This window comes from Haliaeetus albicilla, chromosome 9 (assembly GCF_947461875.1).
Source record: "Haliaeetus albicilla chromosome 9, bHalAlb1.1, whole genome shotgun sequence".
In the NCBI taxonomy this organism is placed as follows: domain Eukaryota; kingdom Metazoa; phylum Chordata; class Aves; order Accipitriformes; family Accipitridae; genus Haliaeetus; species Haliaeetus albicilla.
In genome coordinates, this window is record NC_091491.1 from 5,662,017 (window position 1) to 5,687,435 (window position 25,419).

Genomic DNA, 25,419 nt, shown 5'->3' on the forward strand with positions numbered 1-25,419 from the left:
AAGCAGCAAAACTGTTGCTTTGTCTTTCAGGAAGAGACAACCCGCTGTCCTCTGTATTTAGATTTCTGGTATATGTGCGTGCAGAGCTGATTTGTCCATAATTGTTTGCTTTCTTCAGAGTCTTTTGAAGTTTATGTGTTCAAGCCAGTCCCTTATATTAAATTCTTCCAAGCCACCAATAAAATGTCAACTGTGATTAAAGCCTGACTCCTCATTTTAAGACTTGTCTCCTAAGCAATGTGAGGTCACTCTGTGAGTCAGCGTTTGAAAGGACCGTTATTCCTGAGAGCATGGGTAAAGCCCAAAGTTATTAGTTGCTTGCTTAAATGGTTTTGCTGCATCTTAAATTGCTTTGCATTGTACTGAAAGAAGTGTAAACTGTGGGGCCAGTTTGGCACAGAACTCATATTTCAGGTACGTCAAATCTTGAAAAAAATCCTCTATATTAATGTAGAAGTTGGTATTTCTGGTAGGAAAAGTTCTACCTCCTATGTATTAAAGAGGAGGGTGGAGTGGGAAGCTGTGCTTGAGGCATAAACTTTCAACTATGTTCTGTTGAAATAAAACTTGGGAACTGTAAAATCTCTGGGCAAGGGCTCTGTCTTTTGTACAGTGCCCAGCAGAACAGAGCCAAAGGCTGATAGGGCTTTCTGGACTTCATTAATTTTGTTTACTTTATTAAAAAGCTAAAAAAAATATAGCAGGGCATTAAAGCTGCAAGTGGATGCCCTGAGAAGCAAGGAAATACTATTTTTAAGATAGTCTATGCAGCCTGTTTATTCTTTTTGTGCATGTTAATTATAACAGTCTTTAATTACATGATCACATTTTCTTCTGTCACTCTTCCTCCCTGATTGATGCGGTCCACACTGTGAGTATTTGGAGGCAATTAATCACGCCGGAGCAGTGAATAACTTGGAGCAGGACTCTGCCTCTGACTCCAGCTTATCTGTGTCAATCTCAGGTCTCCCCATCCCTCTCTCTGCCCTTTTCCTACCCTCCTGATTAACTCCTGCCTCGATTCCTCACTGCTCTGCATTCAAACCAAACCCCTTTGTCTCTGTGCTGCCTGGCTGTCCGTGGAGAACCCTTGGGTCTGTTTGCGCTGTTTTGGTGTTGAGGAGGCAACCTGAGGGGAAAGTCCTGCTGGCCTTTTCCTCCTGCGGTGCAGCGTGCTCAGGCCTAGAAGCAGGCGTTCAGCTCATTTAGCTGCCAAACACCCCACTGAACATGCCGCAGTGGGGATTATTGGAGGTTTGAAATGGTATGAAATCTGTTAGGAATTTTGACAAGTTTCAGGTCGTCTCCCCCATCCACTCTCAGGCATTCCAGCCACCCGACTGTGATTTTTTTCGGTGAGCACCGGTCAAGGTCTCCAGCGCTTCTCTCGGAAGCGGGCGGGAGTATTGGTCGGAACCTACTTTTCCCTCACCAGAGCTGGTACTGCAGACGTACCGCGCTCGGCCGAGAGCGGCCGGGCCGGGGCCGGGGCGCGCCGCGGACTCTGTCCCGGGCTGCGCTGCTGCCGGGCGGTCTGCGGGTGGAGCCCGGGAGCAGAGCGGGACTCCGGCTCCTGCGGGAGCCTCTGCAGCTCAACCTCGGCGTCTTTCCGAGGCTGCTGCTCCCCCGTTCTCCGTGACTGCGGCCGGAAACCCGGCAGTTTACGGTGTTCCCGCTTGACGGCCCCCTGACCCACTCCCCTCCAGTCAGCCCTCTCGGGCGCCGTTCCAGTGACCCCTGCCTCGGCAGCGGGGCGCGGTTTATCGGCTCGCTTACGGTACAAGCGAGGCCGTGCCGCATCCCGAGCCGCCCTCCTCCTTCCCCGGTGATCCTGCAGCAAAACCCTGCCGGGGCCGCAGGCCGCTCCTCTCCCGAGGAGGCGAGGCTGCGGCGCCGGGTTACGAAACACCCCGCTTTCTGTGGAAGCGAAGGCGCGGGGCTGCTCGCCAGGCTGCCAGGCCTGACTCAGCGGCGGGGGAAGGGGAAGGAGACGGCTTCGGGCTTCGGCCTGGCCCCTTTTTCCGCCTCGACCGCCTTTGCACGGGGAGGGCGAAGCCCACCCGCCCCAAGGCGGCCCCGTCCTAACCGGCAGCGCGGCCTCACCTGCCGCTGCCCTCGGGGAAGGAGGCGGCCAGGCGGGTCCCGGGCTGCCCCGCCACGGCCGGACCGGGCTGGCTTTCCCCCCCTCCTCCCTCCCCATCCTCCCTCCCTTCCCCGCACCAGCCTCGCCTCTCCGCCGGGCGGCCGGCGCTTCCTTTTCCGCCGGGCGGCCGGGGCGGGGCGGGGGGCGGTCGCGGCGGCGCGGCTCGCTGATTGCAGGGCGGGCGCTGCCAGTCCGCCGCCGCCTCCCCCGCGCCAGCCGCGTCCCAGCGCCGGAGCCGCACGGCCCAGCAGCGAGCGCCCAGCCCGGCCCGGCCCCGCACAGCCGCCCCCCATGGAGGAGCAGCCCCACCACCACCATCACCACCATTACTACTACTACGGCCACCACCACCACCACCACCCGCAGAGCGCCTACCTGCCGCCGCCCGACGGCCGAGCCCAGCCCAAGCCGCCGCTCCGACACGAGCACAAGCACGGCGGCCCGCAGCACCAGGAGGCGCCGAAGCGGAGAGCAGGTCGGGGCGGGCGGGCGAGCGGGCGGCGGCGGGCCGGGGCCTGTGACCTTCGCGGGGCGGCGGCGGGGCCCTCCTCCTCCTCCTCCTCCTCCGCCTCCTCCTCCCCCGGCCCGGCTGGAAGCTTCTCCGCCGCGCTGGGGCCGCTTCCTGTCCGCCATGTTGGGGCCGGCGCGGCTGCGGGAGCCGCGGGGCCCGCCGGCAACCGCCGCCGCCGCCCGCCGGGCACGTGGGGCCGGGCCGCGCCGCCGCCCTGAGGGGCGCTGCCCCCCGCCCGGGCCGCGCCGAGCCGAGCCGGGGGTGGGGGGGGACAGGAGCTGGTTAAAAATTAGGGGGGGGGGGGGGGGATAAAAAAAAAAAAAAATCAATGAGTCAGATAAGGCGGAGGGGCCCGGCCCCACCGGCGGGAGCGGCGCGGCCTGGCCTGGCCTGGGGGGGGGCCTTCGGCCGCCTCCTCCCTGGCCGCCGCCCGTAGCCGGGGGGGCGCAGGGGCTGGGGCCGGGGCTGGTCGCTGCGGGCCGGCCGGGAGAGGGGCTGTGCTCGGCCGGCCGCGTACCGGCGCGCTGGCCGGGCGGCAGCGCCGCAGAGGCGGTGGCCGGGCAGCCCTGGCTACGGGGCGGGCGGGGGCGGAGGCGGGGGGGAATCGGAGCCCCCATCTCGCTCCCGGCGTGGAGTGGGGGGGGCTGCCCGGCTGCTGTATCTTAAAAAAAAAATTAAAAAAAAAAAAAATATCCCATTCGGGGGCTTGTGGGGGTTCAAAGCAAGTGCGTGATTACAAGAGCAGCCAGAATGCCGCGTACGTTTATTTTTTTTTTTTTTTTTTTTCCCTTGGAATTTTCATTTACATAATCAGGCGGGAGATGGGAAGGGGCCTGGCTTGCATCAGGAGTAGGGTTGGTAGTGCCCCCGTGGACAGCCTCTGGACCTGATCAGGCATACGCTAAAATAAGTTACTGAGAAAAATAAGTTGAGTAGTCATTTTACTGGTTGCAGGGTGCCCGGGGTTTTAATATGCCCTTATTCTGACACCCCTCCCTTTCCAGCTATGAAATGATTTGCGAGGTTGCCAAATACTCTTCACCTGTTCACTTCCACATACCTTTTTTTTTTTTTTTTTTTTCCTTCCTCCACTAAATTTTGGTTGCTGCACCTCTGTGTCCAGGCCGTGGCCAGCTGTGCCAAATGTTGATTTGGAGAAAACTCAGGCAGCTGAGTTGTGAATACTTGAAAATTGGAACTAGAAACTGCTGACACACTGACTTACTGAAACGGATTTTGTTCTTCATTTTGTTCTTTCTCTCCTCATCTGCGATGGTCTTATGACCACTCATTGTTTTGTTTCATTAACAAGTGGTGTCAGGAGTCTTGAGTCATACAAGGTCAGCTATAACACGTTGCTCTTGAGAAGGCTTCCTCTGCATGTCATTCTGAAATACTTAATTTTTAGGCCTTGACTCAGCCAAGAATCCCATCCTATCAGTTTTCTCTGGGATGAAGTACTCATGGTTAATATTCTTAACAGCGTATTTGAAAGTTATAGTGGAAGTTGTGGTGGTTACAAATACTTGCGTGTAGTAAAATCCTTTTTGATCCCTTTCGGCAAACTCAGTTGTGGAATTTCTGTAAAGATTCCTACAAGGATTCTTGTGTTCCCGACTTGCGCAGAACTTGAGCAGTTACATCTGCCAGACATCTGAGGCTCCAGGATGTGAGGATAACAGTGATTTTTAGTATAGCAGTTAATTTCAACAATATCGGTAACAACAAAAACATTCCTTTTCAAGCTGGAGTTTTGCCCGCTCTCGTTCTTGGGGGACTCCGTGCACTGTGCTGACTTTGTGCCACCGTGGCTGCAGATGAAGCCTTAGGTGGGTCAGTTGTTGCAGGAGATGTAAGGCTTTCCACCCTCGGGAAGGAGGACGCATGAGTCAGAGGAGGAGTGAGGCTAGCGTTCTTCCCGGAGGAGCGGGTGCAGTAGGAGGGAGTCCCTCTGCTCGCTCCACAGCTGGAGTGTATTTGTTGAGCTGGGTACAGCATGCTCTTCCCATCTCTCAGTGGGCCTTCAAGGCTTCTCTTGGGGCGTTGTAGGCAGGGTCCTCAAAAGCAATGGGTCTCTGGCCAGAGATTTAAAAAAAAAAAAAAATGTTGAGGAAGATGAGGTGGTTCGGTCTGGACTGTCCTGGGCTTCCAGCTTCAGTGGAATTGCACTTAAATTGCAGTCTTGCTTCACTTCAGAACCGTAAGGCCTAGAAATGAACTTGAGAAATAAAAAGGAAAGCTGAGTGTGCAGCATAACCTCAGGGTTTGATGAGTTGGAGCCCTCAGCAAGTACTGTACTGCTCAGGTCTCAAGCTAGTGCTGGGTCTCCCAGGAACTCTGAAGTACGGAAGTTTCTCGGTGGGCAGGAGGCCATTTGCCAGTGGTGGTGGAAGGGTGCTTGCAGGAATGCATTTCTTCCCAGTTTTATCACCTTTCCAAAGCTAAAGAGCACGTGTAGGGAGGTGTTGGTTACTATTTTGAAATGAAGTGAGGAAATGCAATTTCCAACTGGACTAGTGCATGTCCTTTTGGAAAATGGCTTTTTTTTTCTTTTCCCCTTCACTAGAGATGGCGTTTGGGAAGAGCGTGGGAAGGAGGGCTGCTGGTGTTGCAGGCCTGGGAGCTGATGGAGATGATAGGGGTTGGCCCTCGTTCACAGTATGGATTCTGAACTTCAACAAATCTTGTAACAAAGGCAGCAGATCCCTCTGTCTTGAAGCATCCTGGGAATTAATTTTCTTTCCTCTGTGTGACCTGGAAATAGTAGCTGATGAAATAGTTCCCCAGCTTGCCAGTGATCTTTAGTACAGTATATTTTCCTTACATAGTATCTGCATATACTTTTGCTTTGTTTTGTTATCTGTACATCACAGTGTTGTATGTGAGAGTCAGTGGCAGCTGGTACTTTCTCCTTAACCCTTCTTGCTGTGGCTTCCAGCAAATAAGCATGTGCTTTTGTATGTCAGACACTAGATGTTTTCCTATTTTAAAGTGTCTGCTTGAGGAAACTGGATATGTTTGGGACTGATTACAGCTTTCTGCAATCAGAAGTTTAACATTTCACATTCTAATTCTTGCCTTTTGTTGCTTTTGGCTTTCTTCTAGGCTACGGAGAGCTAAATGGTAACGCAGGAGAAAGAGAAGTGTCATTAAAGGGCCTGTGCTCTGATGAAACCACCACCCCAGGATCCAGGGTACCCAATGGCAGCCAGCAGCTCGTAGACACCAACGTGACCCCAAAGCAGACTGTGAAGGCCAGTGCTTTGGGGAAAGCTGGAATCAAACCCAAGAACTTCATTCAGAAAAATAGCATGGACAAAAAGAATGAGAAGTCCTATGAAAATAAACTTAGAGAAAGCCAGTCCTCAGACAAGCCAGAAGGAGTGTCTATTCCAAATGGTGTGGTAACCAATAATTCTAGCTACATCACAAATGGCTACGTAGGCAAAGGAGCCGATAACGATGGTAGCGGCTCTGAGAGTGGATATACTACGCCTAAAAAACGGAAAGGCAGGCGCAACAGTGCCAAGGGTTGTGAGAACTTGAATCTAGTACAGGACAAAATAATGCAACAGGAGGTCAGTGCACCAACCTTAAAACAGGAACTTGAGAGTTTCAAGCCTGATTATAGTGAACAAAAGGGGAACCGAATTGAAAATACTAAGCCTGTTTGGAAATACGAGGCTGGGGCTGGTGGAGCAGGCCGGGGAAAGCCTGGGCTTGGGGATGTACAGCGAAAAAACTCTGATGCCAAACCTGGGATTAGCAGCAAGAAGTTTGATGACCGGCCCAAAGGGAAACATGCCTCGTCGGCTACATCTAAAGAGGACTCATGGACCTTATTTAAACCACCCCCAGTTTTTCCAGTGGACAATAGCAGTGCTAAAATTGTTCCCAAAATAAGTTATGCAAGTAAAGTTAAAGAAAACCTCAACAAAGCAGCTCAAACCCCATCCACGTCGTCGTCGTCATCTTCGTCATCTGCCGGGGAAACTCAGGCCCAAACATCAAGTCGACTGTCCCAAGTCCCCATGTCTGCTATGAAATCTGTGACTTCTGCTAGCTTCTCGAATGGGCCAATTCTAGCAGGGACTGATGGAAGTGTGTATTCTCCAGGGACCCAGCCACTGCTCTCAACTGCTGCTAGTACTGTACCATCAACCTCCTCTGAGTCAGTACCCCAGGACATGAGTACAACTTCAACAGCTCTCGAACAAAAGAAATCTAGCCTTTTTATCTACCCTTCAAATATGCAAACTGTGCTTCTGGGTACAGCGCAAGTCGATTTCCCATCGCAGACGAATCAGCAGAACCTGGGAGATATCTTCCAGAATCAGTGGGGCTTGTCCTTCATAAACGAGCCCAGCGCTGGACCCGAAACTGTTGTGGGGAAATCTGCGGATAATCAGTTAATGGAAGTGACATTTCAAGGGGAATATCCTGCCACTTTGGTTTCACAGTGTGCTGAAATCATTCCCTCAGGAACTGAACAACCTGTGTTTCCTAAGGCTTATGAGCTGGATAAACGGACTAGCCCTCAAATTCTTAGTGCTATTCTTAAGCCTGGGACTGCTGTTGAGGGTGGTGTCTTAGCTTTGGAGTCGCATCACACAGGTGACCTACAAAAGGCAGACACCGGTAGCCAAGGTGCTTTAGTGTTTCTTTCAAAAGACTATGAAATAGAGAATCCTCTGGCCTCTCCTACGAACAATTTGCTAGCCTCCGCCAAAGAACAGAGGTACCAGAGAGGCCTAGAAAGGAAAGATAGCTGGGGTTCTTTTGACCTGAGGGCTGCTATTATGTATCACACTAAAGGTAATGGCTTAACTTGCTGCCTTGGGCATTCTCTCTTTTTTTTCTTTTTTTTTTTAATTTTATTTTTTCAAGTGCAATATGCTAACATGGTATATTCCTTACAGCAATTCTGATTGTTTTAAAAATGAGCTTTTTGCTTGCATAGCTCTAATGGCAATAAGGATTTGCACAGCTATTCAAATGATTGTTTAATTAACGTTAAGAGGTATTTGTTGCCCTATTCCTGTGGACAAGCGTAAGTGATGTTGATAGGGATGATACTTAGCTAGTGTGTTTTACATTTTAATTCCTGTGGAACGAGCAGGTCCTCTTAAGCTTCTTGGCAATGGAAGGAGTTAAATGTGTAGGTTCACCTGCTCTCTTCCAGCTTTACCAGGTGATATTCTGTCACTGAAAAGGCTTCATAGTCTGTACTCGCACGTCTACCACCAAAGAGTTGTGGCTTCTCCCCAGGCAGATCAGGCCATGAAATCATGGCTTTGAAGGAAGAAAAAAAATTATTCCTACGGCGTTTCATGGTGTGATCTAATTTATTTTTTTAAGCGAATCACACACACACACACACACGCTTTTCCCCTGCCCTTCTTGAGTATTATGGCAATGGCAAGACAAATCTTTGCTTATCAATTCTTCTATAAGCTGCAGATTGAATTTTCTCCTTGTCTTTGTAAGCCAAATCTTTCAAATTATTTTATTGCTTTCATGGAGTCCTTTGTAGTCCAGCTCCTTTTTTTCCTGTTTTTTGGAGACTGAAATGATTCAAACCCAATAGAGACACTTTAAACTGGGAACGAAGAGAGGGAAGCCTGTGGGATGGCTTGCTTTCTGCTTTATCCTCAGCCCCAGGAGCTCCAAGGTCTTTTGGCAGTTCTTGGCTTTTGGTCCCAGCTCGGCATTAACACGAGTGGTTGCGTGTTCCCTTTTGGCACGGCGTTACTTACCTACCCTTGACGAACACGGGCAGTTCCTTTTTTATTTGCCCCTGCTTCCCTCTCCTGCATCCCCCTACCCTGAAGGGAAAAAGGTGGTCATCCATTTTTTGTTTACTGTTCCACATACATACATGGACAATGTGTTGCTCCCCTCTGCAGAGGGGTTGGTATTGGCAAATTTGCTGTGTTTTGACCTACTGCAAAGTTCTTATATTACCTGTTCACAAACTCTCTGTCTAGCATACAGAAACTTAGCTGCCTTCCTTTAGTAATAGCAAGCCCAGTCATTTAAAAATAATAACTCCAAATATTTTTTCCAGGTCATCTTACTCTCATGATGTTAACATTTTAAGCTCTAGTATTCTTGAGAACAGTGTTCATCTATTGATTTTATCTGGGTCCTCTACCCTCTGCTCAGTCTATTCCAGTATTAAAGCAAGCTTTCCATTTTCATTTCTTGTGTCTGCCTGCAGGCTAAATCCCAGTTTCCCATCAGAAAATGGGGGTACCGCAAAGTATAGCATGGTGTAGAAGGGATGTCCTAGGCAATCCTTTTCTTAAGTTTGTAGATTTTCCCAACGCATAAGTTTGTCTCTTTTTGTTTTTGTCAGCCTGAACTTTCTTGTAGAAAAGCAACTCTGTACATACAGCCTCAGCAAGACTCATCAGCTCTCCTTTTCTCACTAGCTGTGTGAAAGACAGACCCCAGTAAAACAATAGTAACAACAGGAAAATAAAGAACACTCCCTTCCCATGTCCTCTTAAGGAGGTGTTAACTTCAAAGTCTGGCTGCGTTTAGTTCTTCTAAACACAGGAGTTAATTCCATTCAATGGCAAGAATGGACACCTAAAGCACTCCTTAAAATACTGATTTCTGCTCTTTCCATGCTTCTGCATGTGAATGGTCTTGCTTTGAGCATCCAGAGCAAGCGCCCTTGTGATGCCCTGGGGAAACAGGTTCCTGCCCCACCGCTCCTCTGTGCCGATTTATTTTTCAAGCTCTATCTGTGCCAACTTCAAGGTGTTACTTAGAGGTAAAAGACGATGGATGTTTCTAATGGGTGTTCTCATTAATGCAGTGGTAGGGGTGCTCCACAGCTTGAGCTTGTCTTTCTCCTACTTAGTCTTCAGATGCTGTTGCTGGTTTACAGAGCAGGAGATCAGTCCAGGTCTTAGTACAGACTTCTGTGATGATGTTGGGTGTTGCATTTCTGTGCGTGTTCGAGTCTGTTGGGGTGAGTTGGGTTAAGGGGTATTGGGAGGAATGGTGCTTTCCTCTGCCCCATGCAGGTGGAAAATGCTGTCCTGTCCTCACGGCTGTGAACCACGGGTGAGCTCCTGTGGCACAGTGTGCTGCAAAACATCTAGAAAATGGAGCTGCCAGGGTGTGTTTGCAGGACAGCAGTGTGAGGGTTAATTCCCACACCATTCTCTCCGTTTATCTTGGGCTGTTCTCCTGAGGTCCTACTCCTAGCCGACCAGTTCCTCTGCAATAGGAAAGGAAAAATTTCACTTGCTTATTTTTCACAAGCTGCCTTCCCCTCCTCCCTGCTCAGAAGAGCGTTTGGGTTTGCCTGGGCTGGTGTTACGGTGTCCCGGGCAGTTGGATCCTCAGATTGTTTGGTTTTGATTTCGAGAGGAGGGTGAACTTCTCCCTCTTCAGATTGATCTGTTTGCTTTTGAGCAAAGTCTCGATAGTTTGATCTTCAAATCTGCCCTGCCTCTGGGGTTATGGACACAAAGAGAAACAATTGTGGGGCAAGGACAGGGGTGAACCTGGAGCACTGGTGGGGTCCTGGTGCATTCCCTACCTTGAGCTCCCCCATGTAGTTCAGTGCAAGCTACCTGTGGTGCGAGGATGAAGCTTTGGGTATTGCAGTGAGGAATGGGCTCTAGCATGAGTGGTTGCAGTGCTTCGACCTGTCTGTCACAAGCTTGCACCCTTTTTTGCACTGTTTCTGTAGCTGTGATCAGGTTATTTGGATCCTCATCTTGGACTGTAAATAGGCTGTGGGAAAGCCTCCAGCTTACTCAGTAGCTTTGTTCCAGCAAACCAGGCTTTCCTGTGCGTGGTTTGTCCAGTGACTGCAAAGGGTGTTATAGGTTGTAATTGCTTCACAGCTTCCCTGGGAAAGCATGGATGGAGGAGGTAACGCGCAGGGTGTGCTGGCTCTGGTACAGTAATCCTCTTTAAACCACCACAGCACCCTGCGTGCTGGCAAGGCTGTGCTGGGGTGTAAGGCTGGGTGGCTGCAGAGCAGAGTGAGGTCTTGGTGAAAGAAGCTGTGCTCGTTTGCATGTGCCCAGATTGCTATTTCCCCAGAAGTCAGGGTACTGGGAATGTGCTGGCAAGGCTGATGATGCACCCTCCTGTTCCTCTCTTCCATACTTTTTGTGCTGGTTTCCTCTGTGCCCCTGCTCTGTGCCTTGCTTTTTTTTTTTTTTAAAGGGTAGAAAGACTCTCTTGGATCATCTGATCTGTTTGACTGTAAAACAGGATCCTTCAACGTGGCTGCTTTCATTGACAGCGCGTGCCACTCGGTGTTTGTGACAGTGCCTTGAAACACTCGCAGGTGACATACCTGATTAGCAAGGTAGATCTGATGTAGTCGCGCACTGGTGGGCCTACTGTTTATGTGGTTGGAGGCAGGGACCGTAGCTTAGTATGGGAGGCTGGAAGGACCAGGAAGAGGCGACAATCTCGCTTAGAGACATCTGTCCCTATCACTTAAAACTGAACCTCTGCTTGAGAGTGGCGTTGCCAAAATCCTCATTTTTTTTGAGGTAAGACTGGTCCTCACAGATTTTTTTTTTTTTTGGTCCTTCAGAAGAGGAGGCTGGGTGTATCTTGGCTCTACTTCGATGGAAATCAGTATCTTCTTACTGCTTTAGTCCTCCTTTTAAAGATAGCTGGATGAAATGTTTCATATCGGAATAATTCCATTGTGTTGGGGCAGTTGTGGTCTTCCAGGCCAGGTTTTCTGTCACTTACACTGGGCTGTATATGGCAAGCTTTGTGGTGGGAAGCTCAGTAGTTTGCTTGTCCTTAGCTAAAAAGCAAATAATCGAGGTCTCCAGTTCAGCTGCACAGTAGCAAAGACCACATAGGTGGAGGAGAGGAAACTGCAGTGTTTCCTTCTTCTGTCTTGCCCCTAAGTTTCTGCCTGTGCTGCTGCTTTGTTCCTTCTCAGCATCTCGGTTGCGCCAGTATCTCTGCTTGCGTGAAGAAGCAGAAGAGCAGCATGGAAAATAGAGCAAGGCAGCGTGGGCCAGCCAGGAGTGGCATTCGCCGGAATGGTGAACTGGGTCAGAAGAAATAGCAGAGCTGTGAATTCAGCAATTTTCATCCTTTACATTAGGAGAGGAAAAAAAAAAAAGCCTTGGTTTCCCATCCCCCATGGTGGGAAGGGGTTAGATCTCAGTCTGTTGCTTATGGTCTTGTGGGGCAAAAGCTGATTTAATTCTCCTTCAAGTCTCTGCTTTTTCCAGTTGTCAGGATGAGTACAGCATATTTGGTACAGCGGTAGGTCTCCACAGCATTGAATTTTTAGTCTTTGCTTTGTTTCCAGGGCAATTTCCTAACTTAATCGTTGTGTCCTGCAGTTAGAAGCAGAAAAATAAGATGAGGATGGTCCCTCTTTGATACCTTTTTTTTTTTTTAGCACTTCATTTTAGGGACAATTGTCAGTTTATATGTTAGATTTATTAGAACAAAGAACTAGTACTGTGGCATTGTGCAGACACTTCTGCTTGCAGGGGCAGCCTCTCTAGCAAGGAAAATGTGTGTAAAAGTGCCTGTCTTAACAAGTTATCACAGAAAGACTTTTTTCCCCTCCAAGGTTATGTACCAGTCCTGCTATAAAGTTTATTGACCTATGAGGAATCTCAGCACAATTCACCAGAGTGTTCCTGACATCAAAGCCTTCCTCCACTGACCCTTTGTTTCGATGACAGTCCCCAGAAAAAAATGGTTTCTCTCCCTAGAGCTCTTTAGGTGGATGCGGCTGGGGCTGTTTGCCCCAGGCAGTTCCTCAGCAAACGGTGAGCCAGAGGGCTGTGGAGAGGCTGGCTAATTGTAAAAAATTCTGGAAAACCTGAGGTTGGAAGGGGCACAGGAGGTGACCTAGTTCTGCCCCGGCTCAGAGCAGGGCTGGCTTTGACTCCGCGTTGTGCAAGGGTTTGTTGATGGCATTTTCTCCAGCTGGGTTGGAGTCCGCTGAGAAGGAAGCATGCCATTTCCCTGGCCATGTGTCCTGTTTTGGGAATGGTGGCTCCTGTCGTCAGGTCTTGACCACCTTCTGCTTTGGAAAAAGGCAGTACTAGGTTTTGGGTCAGTATCTGAGAGAGGTGGACTAATGGTGAAGATATCCCTTTTCCCATGCAGGGGTGAGCAATTGTAAGAATCCTTGCTTGAACTCGCCCTGGAAGCTTTATCTAGGGGAAATGGGCTCAAGAAAAGAGTTCCTTGAGCCCAAGGAAGGAGGGCTGAAAGCAGCCTTGGGGCCTCTTACATGACCAGCTCATGGGGGCTGCCTTTTCTTCCAGCCTGCATCCCTGTGCTTACTGCTCCGGTTAGCTGGAGCCAGGCGTTAACGCAGTGGTGGCTCTGCTGAGCTGCCTGTCCACCAGGTTGGTAACTGAGGTCTGTCCAGCCACTGTTACAGTGGTCATGGCACTTGTCACAGCACCTTGTGATGGTCATAGGTGACCACAGCCCTTAACTGATCCAGAACTGGGAGGTAAACTCACTCTAATAATATTATCCAGTAAAGCAGAATAAATCACAAAATTCCATCTTAAGATTGAAGGCAAACCTTTCTTTTCCTAGTTTTCTGTTGCAGTTAGCCCAAGACTTATTTTTTGTTTTCCTCTGTGAAGTTGTTTCAGTTGGTAAATGTGCTTAACCTGTGCTATCCCATATCCATGTGCTGCTGGCCAGGTAGAGGGGAGGACCTTGCTCTTGCTCTTCTGATGGCAGATGATATTCAGTAACAATTGATATCGCATCCAGTTTACTGATGGTCTTTGTTTTTGTAGCTTTGTCAGGCTGTGCATCTGCCAGCCAACGTGTCCAGGTGTTTGGGATTTACAGGACACTTAACACCACCTTCTCTCCTACCCCTCTTTCTGAAGGAGAAGGAAGATTGAAGTCTGAAAAGGTTGGGAAGTTTGGGTGTTGGTTTGTTAGTTTTTTTTAAAACAGAATTTTGACAACTTAGAAATTTTTTGGTGTGTTTTTGATAGTATCTCACTGTCTGTCTTATTGCCAGGCTCATCTTAATACAAGCAGTTCACATTCTTGTGGTGTCCAATGAAGTTAGGATCAAATGGAAGTGCAAAAGAAAGCATGATCTTTTGCGTGGAGATAGAGTAGTGGGCAGCGCTTCAGCCCCTGTCTTGTATTTGATGCTCAAACATTGCTCTAATGTGGAGGAACCAACAGCTTCAGAGTAGTTTTCTGTCCCCTGCCTTTGAGGAAAGCTGTTAAAATAGGTGATGTTCTTCAGCCATTGGGAAATGATGCATCTAACTTCACTGAATGGAAAACTAGCTCTGCTGGAGGTAATTTTAGTAGCTGGTTCGTTTTACTTCTGGGGAATCTGCATCTGGCAGATGAGGGAGGTAGTCCCTTGCTAGGTTGCTTATATCCCTGGGGGTGTTAGAATCTGGTTACTATTCCCAAAGCACTTAGGGTTCCCCCGATGAAAGTGCCAAGTATTGCTGTTATTATTGTGACGCAAAAATAACAGACCTCGTAAAATTTTGTCAGGCCCTTCCTTACAAAAGACTTAATTGTGCAGAGAGGGCTGGCAATATTTATTTGCATGCAATTTCCTGCCCCAGGGAGCTTGAGACTGTAGCAGACAAAGGACAGATGAAGGGTTGGAGAAGGGATGCGAACATGCAAGCGATTGATCGAGGTGACACTTGGCACACATCATGCTGAGGCCATGAGTTTTGTAGGGTTTTTTTCTTCTTCCTTTCCCATGCCTGTTAGTTTACTTATTGCCTTGTTTTGTGCTTTACTGCACATACCGTTCGGCGTAATCCATTGCCATTCTCTGTTCCTAGCCCCTACCGAGGTCTAGTCACCCTCCCTTCTGGCAGAAAGTAGACTTGAAAGATTGTTCTTGCAGGTTGTGTTCCTACTAAATGTTCCTTTTCTATAATTTTGTCTCTTAAACTTGGGCAGAGGATACAGTTAGTGTCTTTATAAATATTCTAGCTCACAAAATTCCAACTTGATAGTGGCTAAATGGTAGTTATTTTAAATAGGTCTCTAAAGATGTGACTTAATTTGGGGGATATCTTAAAGGGAAGAGCATTCTGTTTCTTAATGTGAATAAAAAGAGCATTTAACTTTGCTGTTATTTCTTAGGTAAACAAAAGCATGTGCTCTTTCAGCGAGAATTGGGGAGGGTTTGTTTGTCTTTAGCCCACAAGTGTGTTGTAGAAGTAAATTGGGGAAAGCAAACCAAGCAGGCAGCCGGATGTCTCGAGCATCACACCTTGTTCTCAGATGATATGTTGGCAGCAGTTTTGCAGTGATGTTAGAAGAGTAATCTTTGCATGGTGTGCTTCAGCAGATGGATGCATGCTGTGAACCATGAGAAACTCGCTTTGTCCAGCGGTTCTGATTTCACACACGCTAAGCGTCAACTCGTAAAAATCATCTCTCCAGGCTACTTGTTGAGGCTGTAATGTGTGAAGCAGTGTTGGAGTCGGAGTAGCAAAGCCTGGAGTTAGACTGTGATTTGTAGGTGTGGAGAATGGCGATGACATTTCTGATGCTCAGTTTGGCCATCTGACCCTTAAGACCATGTTACAGCCATCTCACTGCCTTTTATTGCTGGATAATTCATGTCAAATTCATGCAGCCCTGTGGGCTGGGTTGGGGCTGCGCTGCTGGGCTGGATGGGATTGGCTTTGTCTGAAAGCCTCAGCACAACGGCAGCAGTGTCCTGCCATGGTCGGAAAATTAAAGCATGTTTGGAGTTGTCTCTAATGGCAGCATCAATCTGCATAATAATAGTAATGGTCTTCTCATTTTGCCTCCACAGAAATGGAATCGGTTTGGAATTTGCAGAAGCAAGGTAAGGATATTGGAAAGAATAAATAAACCAAATTTCTCTGTCCTGGTCTGTCTGTTGGGATGGGTGATGAGAGTGGATTGTCTTGGTGTCCGGGGATGCCTGGGTTTAGTTCTTCAGTGCCTACTGTTTGTAGTCTGGGTTTATCTGTGTTTTGGATCGCTAGAAGTCAGGACAGTAAGCTTTACTGTAATGGCGGGGTGTTCAGAGAGAAGCAGAGTCTCTAAGAGAGCAATAAAAACAGCGTCAAACTAGATTTAATGAGTCTTTCCCTTCCACGTGTACAAAATTGCTTTCTGTTTCTGGTGTTGGGTGTCACACCCAAGAATTAAGTTGTAAATTCTGGTGCATCCCCACAATTCACCTGTGAAGATGTTCTGTGTTAGCTTGTGGGGAGAGCGGGTACGTGGAGACTCGTGTGCTGCTGCCCTGGGGTGTGACGTGGGGAGCAGGGACTGCTCTGCTAGAGTCAGCCAGGGCTCCTGAGTGCATTTGCAGGAGGTGGTGTCACTGGGGGTCCTAAGGAAAAGTTCGTTAGCGGCTGAGTACCTTGCAGATCTCTTGTGACTGTCTTCAGCCACAGGTCCTGAAAGCAGCTTGTCGAAAACTTAGGATTTTGCTTTCTTTCCAGATCCCAAAAGGATAATCACTTACGATGAAGCCATGGATCGCCCGGATCAATGAAGGTAGCAAGACAAGACTGCCTGTTATAACCTTTCTGCAGCATTTGTGCTGTTCGTGGGGGACAAAAGGCTTTTATGCTCCTTCTAAATCTTCAGTGCAGCAGAGGAACCATAACTAGAATCACAGGATAATATATACAAATATATATATAGTTATTTAAAAATGGCAACTGAAAGTAATTAGACTTCTTAAGGAATCTGAAAATTTATTTCAACGAGACTACACACGTGATTATTTAATCTCCGGTACTGAATAGATTTTTTTCGTTTTTTTGTTTTGTTTTTGTTTAAAGAGTGAATGCAAGTGATTAACGAATACAGACTCAATTTACAAGCCCGGTTCTAAAGTTCCTGCTGTTGTCTACATGGGCAACAGCAACCCACTGGAGAGGCATTTCCACTTGACAAGGTTTCTGTTTCTTGTTCTGTGACTGTAGTGACACACTAATCACAGGGAAATCAGGATGATTCACCATCCTTCCATCTCCCCTTTCCCTTCCACCTTCCCTATTTGTGTTTTGGGGTTTTTTTTTCTGTTCTGTTTTCCACTGAATGCTGGAGAAACGCCTTGAAGTTTGCAGAGTTTCTTTTTTTTTTCCAGAGAATTATAATCCGCATGTTTTGCCAGGAGTAAAGCAGCAATCCTATGCTGGAGATGTTGTCTTAAAGCATCATTCTTCTGGGGGAAAGATGGTAATACTGCAGTTCTAGGATGCATGGTGAAGTCACACAGTTGACCTGGCTCCGGTTACATGTTGGACTATTGCAACTGAAGTTATTTCATTTTAAAAGACAACATGCAAAAATAAGCAATCTGTTTAGGCATCTAATATGGAAAAAAAAAAAAAAAACAACAAAAAAACCACTGTTCCCACAGTTTAATGCCATTGTATTACTGGGAGCAAAAAAAAAAAAAAAAAAAAGAGTATCTTCTGCTTTCAACTGTAGGTGCTTCATATTTGCTCTGTCTGTCTCCTAACACTAAATGTGCCGGATTTTTTTCCCATTTTCATTGGAAAACTGAAGAGGAATTAAGTTCTGCTAACTTTCACCCTTCTTGAATGATTTTTTTTCTCTTAAAAAAAATTTTTTTTTCAAAAGAAAAAAAAAAGGAAAAAAGAAAAGAAAAAAAAAAAGAAAAATGGGAATTTGAATCCTTTTCAATTTGTCCATAGAATGCCAATGGCTGGGCTTCCTGCACCTGCCCATTGGAAATGCTCTTTTATATTTTAATGCAGTCTGTGTATTTCCGGGCTCTGCTTCTAATTATCTCTTAATAAAAATATATTTTATTACAAAAATGGAGGGCTTAGGAATGAAAATAAAAATTTAAAAATGAAAAAAAAAAAAAATCCCAAGGAAAGGAAGGCTTCCTAGCAGTGGTAGAGAAGGCTGAGCAGACTGCAGGCTCCAGCTGTGTAACCCGCTCTGTCCCATTGCAGCTTGTTTAGCATGTCCAAATCATCTTGGGGTTGGGTAGTTTTTCTGGGTTTTTTAAAAGGTGGAAAGTTCACAGGGTCCAGTGCAAGAGCGAGCAATGAGTGAAGCAAAAATGGGTTTTCTGACCTACCCAAGTTCCATATGTACCCAATGCTCATCGTGGGTGTTTGTGGCCAAATGTTGGCTCATGTATGTCTGGGTATCGAGGTCAGCAGCAGCTGGTGTTTCCTAAAATTTGACTGGATCCTATGGGGCATTACAGGAAGCAGATAAGCCCAAAACTTTTGCCTACCCCTTGTGCTTAGATTTATCCACTTTTTTTTTTGTTTTGTTTTGGGTTTTTTTGTTTTGTTTTTGTTAACTAGGAGTATGTAGCATGCGTTTTTTAATTGTTTTTATTCTTTTAATAAGATTGTTCCTGAATGAGACGCTTAGGTTCATGGTGGGACAATGAAACTTAATTCTGTACCTTTTGTAAGATTACTAGCTTTCTGCCACGCTTAGTTTTAAAAGTTTGACTATGGATTGCCTACTCCATTTTATGTATAAAATACTATATAGTATAATACCGTAGTGTAATACTATATAGTAATCATGTATTGTATCAGTCCAGGTTCAGAAATGTGTGGTTGGCCAGTCGCAAATAGTTCTGTTTCACCTATAAACTGTACCAGCTTTACAGGTGTGTGTAACTTTCAGATGTATAACATGTTTACAGATGTGTCCGACATCTAGTCCTCTGACGTTCCTATTTTTAATTCTGTTGAGTCTCCCAACTGCTTGCCAAAAGTCGGAATCGCCTCCAGCTCTGCTGCGGAAGAGCTGGGGTGTTCCTGAGCTTTAAAGTGTTGAACAAACTGGATGGTGGGACTGGGAAAATTAAGGTGGAAGAAATGGTTTGGTTTGGTTTGGGTTTTTTTTTATTATTTTCAAAAAGTTGAAGGCTAATAGCAAAGTTTCCAGTTTGTTTTACTGGCTTTAAGGCTCTGCTGTGTATTTATTTGCCTTGTGTAGTCACTTGTCGCCTTAAGGGCTGGGTTCCATTAAAAAAAAAAAAAGAAAAAAAAAGAAAAAAAAAAAAAAAGACAAAAACAAACCCTGTTTTGCTTACCTGGGGTCTGTGCTGTCCTGGTACCCCTGCCCCCAGATCCGCTCTCGGGGCTGGCACGATGCAGAAGCGGAACAGCAATAACCCATGCTGAATCTGACCCTGCGCGTTTAGAGAGATCCGAGTCTTGCTGAATATTTGAGGACGCTCATCTTGGCCTAGTCCAGTCTATCTTCTAAATAGCGAAAGAAGTGCTGAAAGAAACACGGTTCAAGTGATGGGTTGGGTTGGTTTTTTCCCCGATGTTCGTCCCTGCTGCTTTGCCTCGCTGCGCATGGTCCCTTGCCGGCAGGACCCATCCAGAAACACCCTCTGCAGCTTCTCTGCTGTATTTCTGACCATCCTGTCTTCAAATGTCTGTCTGTCTGTCTCCATGAGCTCCACGGCGTGTGCTCAGCGCTGAGCATTTAGGAAATTCTCTCTCTGAGCTCCTGTAGCTCCGGCTCACTGGTGCAGGCGGTATTTCTGGGATAGACTATTGCCTAGAGCCAGGCAGGACCGTGGAAGAAACTTCCTCGTGCTGTCGTGTAACTCGCCCTGTCGCTGTCTGCAGTCCTCCCGAAGTCCTCACACAATTCTTTACTGAGCACTTATTAAAAATTAAGATTTAATCTGTTTTCTGATTATTTTTTGTGTAAACTTATAAGAAAAAAGAAAAAAAACCTGAAATTGAGCTGTGACTAATTTAGCACATTTAAATAATGCTAAGGTGTTACTGATAAGTCTCATGTTCTGTTTTGTTTTTGTTTGACTCAGAGTATTAGTACTGTAGCATAAACCAAATACAGCCCGGGAAGGGGTGCAGCCGCCTTCTCTCCTGGGTCTGCACCCAAGGGTGTCTGTGCGTGCGGGGGGGGGGGGGTGGGGGGCATCTTACTTGTGTAAGGAGAGCGAGCGTGTATTTATTTGTGCCATTGTTTTCATTACACTGAGTAAAGTAAGTTTTAAAACAAAACCCCTTAAATATGTGTAGTATCAGAAAGTGGCACTAAGGGTGAGATCATGACCTATTTTTTTATTAGCTCTGAAGATACTAATTCAGGTTAAGGCTTCTCTCCCGTTTCTGTTCCCGTCGTGGGTCTGACGAGTCCCTTTCCTCCGGTTCCCTTGCTGAGGCTGTCTGTTGGAGTAAGGATTCCTGCACGGGCAGGGACTGTCTCCTTTCTCCTCTGGTCTTTCCCCACCGCTCCTCCTCTGCCGGCAGGTCCTTTCGGGTGTCTCTTGTCCAGGACCTCGCGTAACGGAGGCTGGAGTGCGTAGCGCTGGCCAGATCCAGCACGGGATCTGCTTTCTCTTTGGTGGATCAGGGAGTGTTTCGTCTGTTCCAAGAGATGATTTAAAAGCTGCTCCATGCTCCCGTCTCTGGTGAGGGTGGTTTGGGGACCTTCAGCCTTTCCGCTCCCTCCCACTCCACCTGTCTGGTGGATTGGCAACTCAATGGCTTTCAAGGTTTGGTTGGAGTTTGGTTTTGGTTTAAACCCACCTTGGTCATCCATGAAACCCGTTTTCGTTGTTAGAAATCTCTCGTCTCTTTGACAACGTGGGTAGCTCCAGGGCGTGGATTCTGTCGCTAACCCACTTCAAACCGTTGCCCTTTCTGAACTGTAAATCCCGCTGTTTGCCTTTCATAGCTGCTGTGAACTTCTTTGAAATGTGGGAAAAAAACCCAAATCTCATTAGATTGTGAGTATGCCAGCTAGTTGGCGGCTGGGAGCGGGTGATGGGGTGAACCAGCTAGCTAAATCGAAAGGAAAATCGCTTCCTGCTAGGGGGGGAAAAAAAAAAAAGAGAGATGGAAGTTGTCCTCTCAGTTGCATGTGTAATTAGTGCTTTTCACCTTCAAGACAGTGTTACCATAGCATGATAGAATCCTTTCCAGAAGTGGCCGGTGGGTGACCTCAGGGACATCTGGGAGTGATGGCATTCACAGACGTGTTTCAGAACTGCTGGTAGTTTTCCTGTGCATTCAGTTTTTGCTCTTGATTCGGCGTTTTCAGTAAACTGCTATGGTGTCCGAAGCTTTCAGGAGTCTCGTCCCTAGAAGATTTTTCTGTACGTACGTCCGTAGTGATTTGTTTTCCTTACAGAGGCTGTTTACAAGGGAGATGGTCGAGGTCAGGAGGGGAGAGAACAAGGCTACACCTAATTTAAAGCTGCTACACATTTTCACACCGGTGCGTAAGGCAGGAGGAGGGCTGGGGCTGGAGGAGCGTTAGCATGGTGGAGTAGCCGAAGAAGCCAGAGTAATGCTAGCTTTGGCCACTGCAAGAACATTTTTTCCATGCGAAAAGGCCCTAGCGCAAGCAGTTGAGAAGCAGGAACCTGGGCTGGTGCGAAGCAGAAGATCTCGGTCTGCGCTGCCGGACGCGCTGCCTTCCAGAGATTACAGAGCTTTAGACATTTGCACAATACGTGTTACACCACAGGGTAAGGCTGGCTTCCTTGTATCCTGCTCGAGATCCTCAAAAGTGGCATCGCTCAGCAGCACGACACCGAAGCAGTGGACGTCTGGGGAGGTACAAGAGAGCTCCGCAGTGGCCTTGTGTTTGAGGCATGAGACCCTCGGAGGCACGCTGCTGGGGGTGTCGGGCTGTTTTCTGTCCTGGGACAGGAGCAAAAATCATACCTGTGCTTTCACCAGGGGATGCTGAGCTGTATTTATCTTGACTGTTAATCGGAAAGCTTCATATAATGTGTCCAGAGCTCTAAAGCCATTTTGTAAGATAGCAGTATCCCTTTTCTACAGCCTTATTGATGAGTAGAGTATCTTTAAAAAGAAGAAGAAAAAAAATAGTTCATTTCTTTCTGTGGTATGAAACTTGTGTACTGCAAACATATGAACGTTTAGCAAAAACACAACTTACAGTTTTCTTAAAAAAAAAACAAAAAAAAACCAACAAAAAAAACCCTGTCTGCTTTCCATACAGTCTTTCCTCAGGTGCTAAATAAGGGTTCCAAAAATGGATACTGCTTTAGGAGTTTCTGCTTTATTCTTAAAATACATATTTTTTTGCTTAGGTGTTGTAAAGATATTTTAACAAGAATGTTTTTTTAATGTAAATAAGATTGTGTCTTTAATTTTTGTTTTATCTCCTTTTTGTCTATATTGAATAGTCTAATTTTCATTTTATCCTTTTGAGAAGGACCCTCTTATGACCTTCCTTGAAGACATTTCATTAAGTGTTGCTGCATTTGAGAACGAATCTACAACTGTTCATTGTTTTGGATTAATGCTGCTGCTGCTATAAGTAACCCTGAAAATCAAGAATGTGTGATGCACTTTTTTTTTACATGACCATATAGTTGCTCTGCAGATAGTTGAACCCTCCTGTAACACAGCCACTAACTCTGCGGGTAGCATAGGAACTGGGGGAGCTGGGGTGTAGGAGAGGGGTGTACCTGATTTTGGTGCTGACCTACGGGAATTTCTATGCAAAAGCAAGCAAAGGAGAACTCTTAACTTGAGAGAACACTGTGCTTTTTTTTTTTTTTCTTCTTTCCTTCCTTTTCTCAAGCTGCTATTGGAAGGGTAGTACAAATCCCTGAGGTTTTCAGCTTCTCCTTCCTCGATGGCTGGTGGTGCGGGAGAGATGCCTGAGTAACTTGTAAGGTAGAAAAATCTCAGTCGACTATTGTCTCGTCTCCGGTTTTAATATTTTTGTTTTCTGTTTGAATCTATCTACGGAAGGAAATTGTTCATCTCTGCAAAAAGATCTTTTTAATGCTTTATCTCAATGTGAAGTTAACCAGCAGTATTAAAGATTGCAAGGCCTCCTTCCTGCCCACACCCCTGGTGTTGCGGTGTCGTAGCCTCCTTTTCCAGCTGCCCTCGGCTGCTGGGGAGCGGTCGGTGCCCGGAGTCGGATGTTTTCCAAGAAAAAAAAAAGCGAGGCCAGGCCATCTACCCAGCCGAAACCTGACGGCTGAGGCGTGAAAGCCCACGGCTTAGGGAGTAGTGGAGAGAGGTCCTGCTGCATCGAGGGGCTGCCACGGGGCACGGGCAGATCCAGAACCTCTTGTCTTCATGGGTCACACCTGGACCGCCACAGGGGGACGCGTACCGTGAAGGGGGAGTTTATTGGAGGGGGGAAAAAGGGAATTTACTTGACTATTTATAGAAGATCCTTTAGGAAAATGAAGTACCTCTGTAAAGTGAGGGAAGAGTAAGGAAGGTCCAAAGTCGTGTAGGAAAAACGCTTGGGGATTACAACTGCCTGGAAAATAGTACCTAAATAGCACAGGCCAGAACTCTCTGCCTGTTTAATTAGTTTATTCAGCATCAGGTTTTTTTTGGCCAGCGTTTGCTCTTCTACACACAGGTGTGTGTGTACATCTGACTAAATGTGCCTTGCATGTGTGCTTAGTCTTTCTGAAGAGAGTTTGTAGTGGTGCGTGAGCTGCTGGGACGTGGCGTGGGACGGCCAGGCTCCCGGCGGGCAGCACAATGACCATGCCCCATCTACAGTCGAGGGTTCGTTAACGTCCCGGTGACCCATCGGATGGAAATGAGACTTGGACTCGAGCCTGCGTAGTGGCTGTCTTACAGTTTGGGGACGATGTCCTGTGGGGTGGCACCTTTCCTTTGCTAGCACAAGCTGTCTTCTGTGACTTTGGAGGGGAGTGGGGGGGAGAGAAAGAGAAGCTGCTTTGCTGTTCTCCTGCGGACAAAAATAAGCATTGCCATGCTTTGCCTGCAAAGCCCAAACAAGTGAAGGTCTGGAACCGGCTTTGCTCTGGAGTTAGGGCTCTCTGCGGCACCGGGGATCCCGTTACCCGGGGGATTTATTCCCTTCCAGGTTGTGGTTCTTGTTACTGTGGGGTTTTTTCAGTTTTTTTGTAAAGGAGAAGTAAACAACGCCTTGCTTAAAGTTAACAAAATAGAAACGCTTAAGTTTGCAGTCAGTGACTCAGAATACAAAGCTGTGCAATTCTTGTTTCTTCATCTCTCTCCCGACTCACTCGCCCCAATGTGTGATTTCTGTCCGAGTCTTTCTGTACTTCTGCCACTGTAAATGTGAAAGCTTGCTTGCGTTATTTTTTAGAAATGCATTTTGCACACTCGGGTTTCGCTGAAGCTCCGTGAAAAGGTTAGTTTGAAGCAGATGAATAAAGCTATGCACATGTTTTGAAAGTTTAATTTGTGTCTCATTACCAGAAGTGACTTATCTGCCCTCTTTTGCATTCCTGTGCTGTCATTGCCTGCATTATCTTCACCATCTCGGAGGGTATGATGTAAGGTGACAGTTCTTTGCTGACAGCTGTAGCAGAAAACTGGCGCTTCTTGATTATTTTAGTAGCCTCTCTCTCTCTCCTTTGCTTTCTCTGTATCTCTCTGTATAGCTATATAAATATATATATTATTTTTTTATTTTAAAGAGCCTACTTTAGTAATTGAATTGGAGGGAGCGGGGTGTGCTGGCTTGTGTTTCAGATACACTTCATACTGTCGGATGAACGAGTGCCCTTTTTTTCTCTGGTCGAGAGCGTGGCGGTGGTACCCACCGGCATCCCACCGGGTGTGCGGGTGGCAACGGGGACGGGGAGCGCGTGGCCGGACCCCACGCGAAGCAGCTTTGAGGAGGGGGTGGAGATCCATCTGCTGCGTTGCAGGCTGGTGGCATGGGCAAACTTGAGGCTTCTGGTGACAAAATTAACTGAAGAGAAGCCCTGCTGTTGCGTATTCCCACTGTGAGGTGAGAGGGACAGGCTTCCTCGCTGTCCCTGCTGCGGGGGCTGTAGTCCATGGCCTGCTGGAGCGGAGGGTGGGCTCCCGCCAGTCTCTGGGGCGAGAGCTTTATTTTAGTTGTGTTTTCATGAGTTGGGTGCGTTGGGTTGCAGGTACCACCTTTGGAAACTTGTTGCTTAGCCCAGAGCCTTTGTGCAGGACAGTTGGGATTTTGTGGCGGGAGAAGGACCCTGACGGCTTTCTCCTCGTGTTCCCTTCGCCGTGGCAGAAATTTGTACTAACTTGACAGCTTTTTTTCATACAGAACAGGGCTGCTTTTCTATCTACCATCACACGTGTACTTACACACCTTCAGCGGCTTGCAAGCCTCTGAAGGTCCTCAACTTGTTTACTGGGGGGAACGGATGCCCCTCTCTCCCCCCCTTCCCCTGAATATTTCAGTGTTAAGGGCGGTGCGAAACACAACCGCGCTCTTCGACTGGGAGCTGGGGCTGGAGAGGTCCTTCCAGGCGGAGCCGCCGGAGCCATCTCCTGTCCTGTCCCCCCCCCCCCCCCCCCCCCATCGATAAGTTCTCATTTCGTTCGGTTTCCTGGTGTGTATTAAAATCGCCGCGAGGGGTTGTGCTCTACCTGCTCAGGAGCTGAATTACCTCTGACCTGCGGAGAGGGGCAGCCCCTCTTTGTTGTCGATGTTGTAGTGTGCGACCACACGAATCGGTAAAGGTAGTCTTTGTTTTCTTCTCCCCTCCCCGGTATTTCCAATTAGGTTAATGCACTCTGTGTGCCCAGCTGGAAACGTAGGCGTTTTCCCGGTCGTGAGAGGGTGGCTAGAAGAGTTAGTGTAATACCTGCTGTAGCTGTGTCTGGCGCAGCCCCTTGCGCTGGTATGGGTGATGTCACGGACTGTAAGGATAGGTAATGTCCATGAGCTGTAATGGCATGATGTATCTTTACCAATGATGTCATACTTCACACTAAATGTTTAAAAAAAAAAAAAAAAAAAAAAGTTA

The 25,419-nt window shown here is 47.4% G+C and overlaps 1 protein-coding gene across 4 annotated transcripts in view; it reads left to right on the forward strand.

Annotated features, from left to right (window-relative positions):
- Window positions 1–18,711, forward strand: part of NUFIP2 (nuclear FMR1 interacting protein 2) — a 37,080-nt gene extending 18,369 nt beyond the window's left edge. For 3 of the 4 annotated variants that reach the window (XM_069791167.1, XM_069791165.1, XM_069791166.1), the window contains exons 3-5: window positions 5,760–7,469; window positions 15,463–15,495; window positions 16,124–18,711. In XM_069791167.1, the coding sequence (XP_069647268.1) occupies window positions 5,966–7,469; window positions 15,463–15,495; window positions 16,124–16,176 (1,590 nt within the window). In that variant the 5' untranslated portion in view covers window positions 5,760–5,965 and the 3' untranslated portion in view covers window positions 16,177–18,711. Of the gene's footprint in view, window positions 1–2,276; window positions 2,619–5,759; window positions 7,470–15,462; window positions 15,496–16,123 lie in introns of those variants that run through there. The other variant, XM_069791164.1, reaches the window with a different exon arrangement.
- Window positions 18,712–25,419: the final 6,708 nt, after the last annotated feature.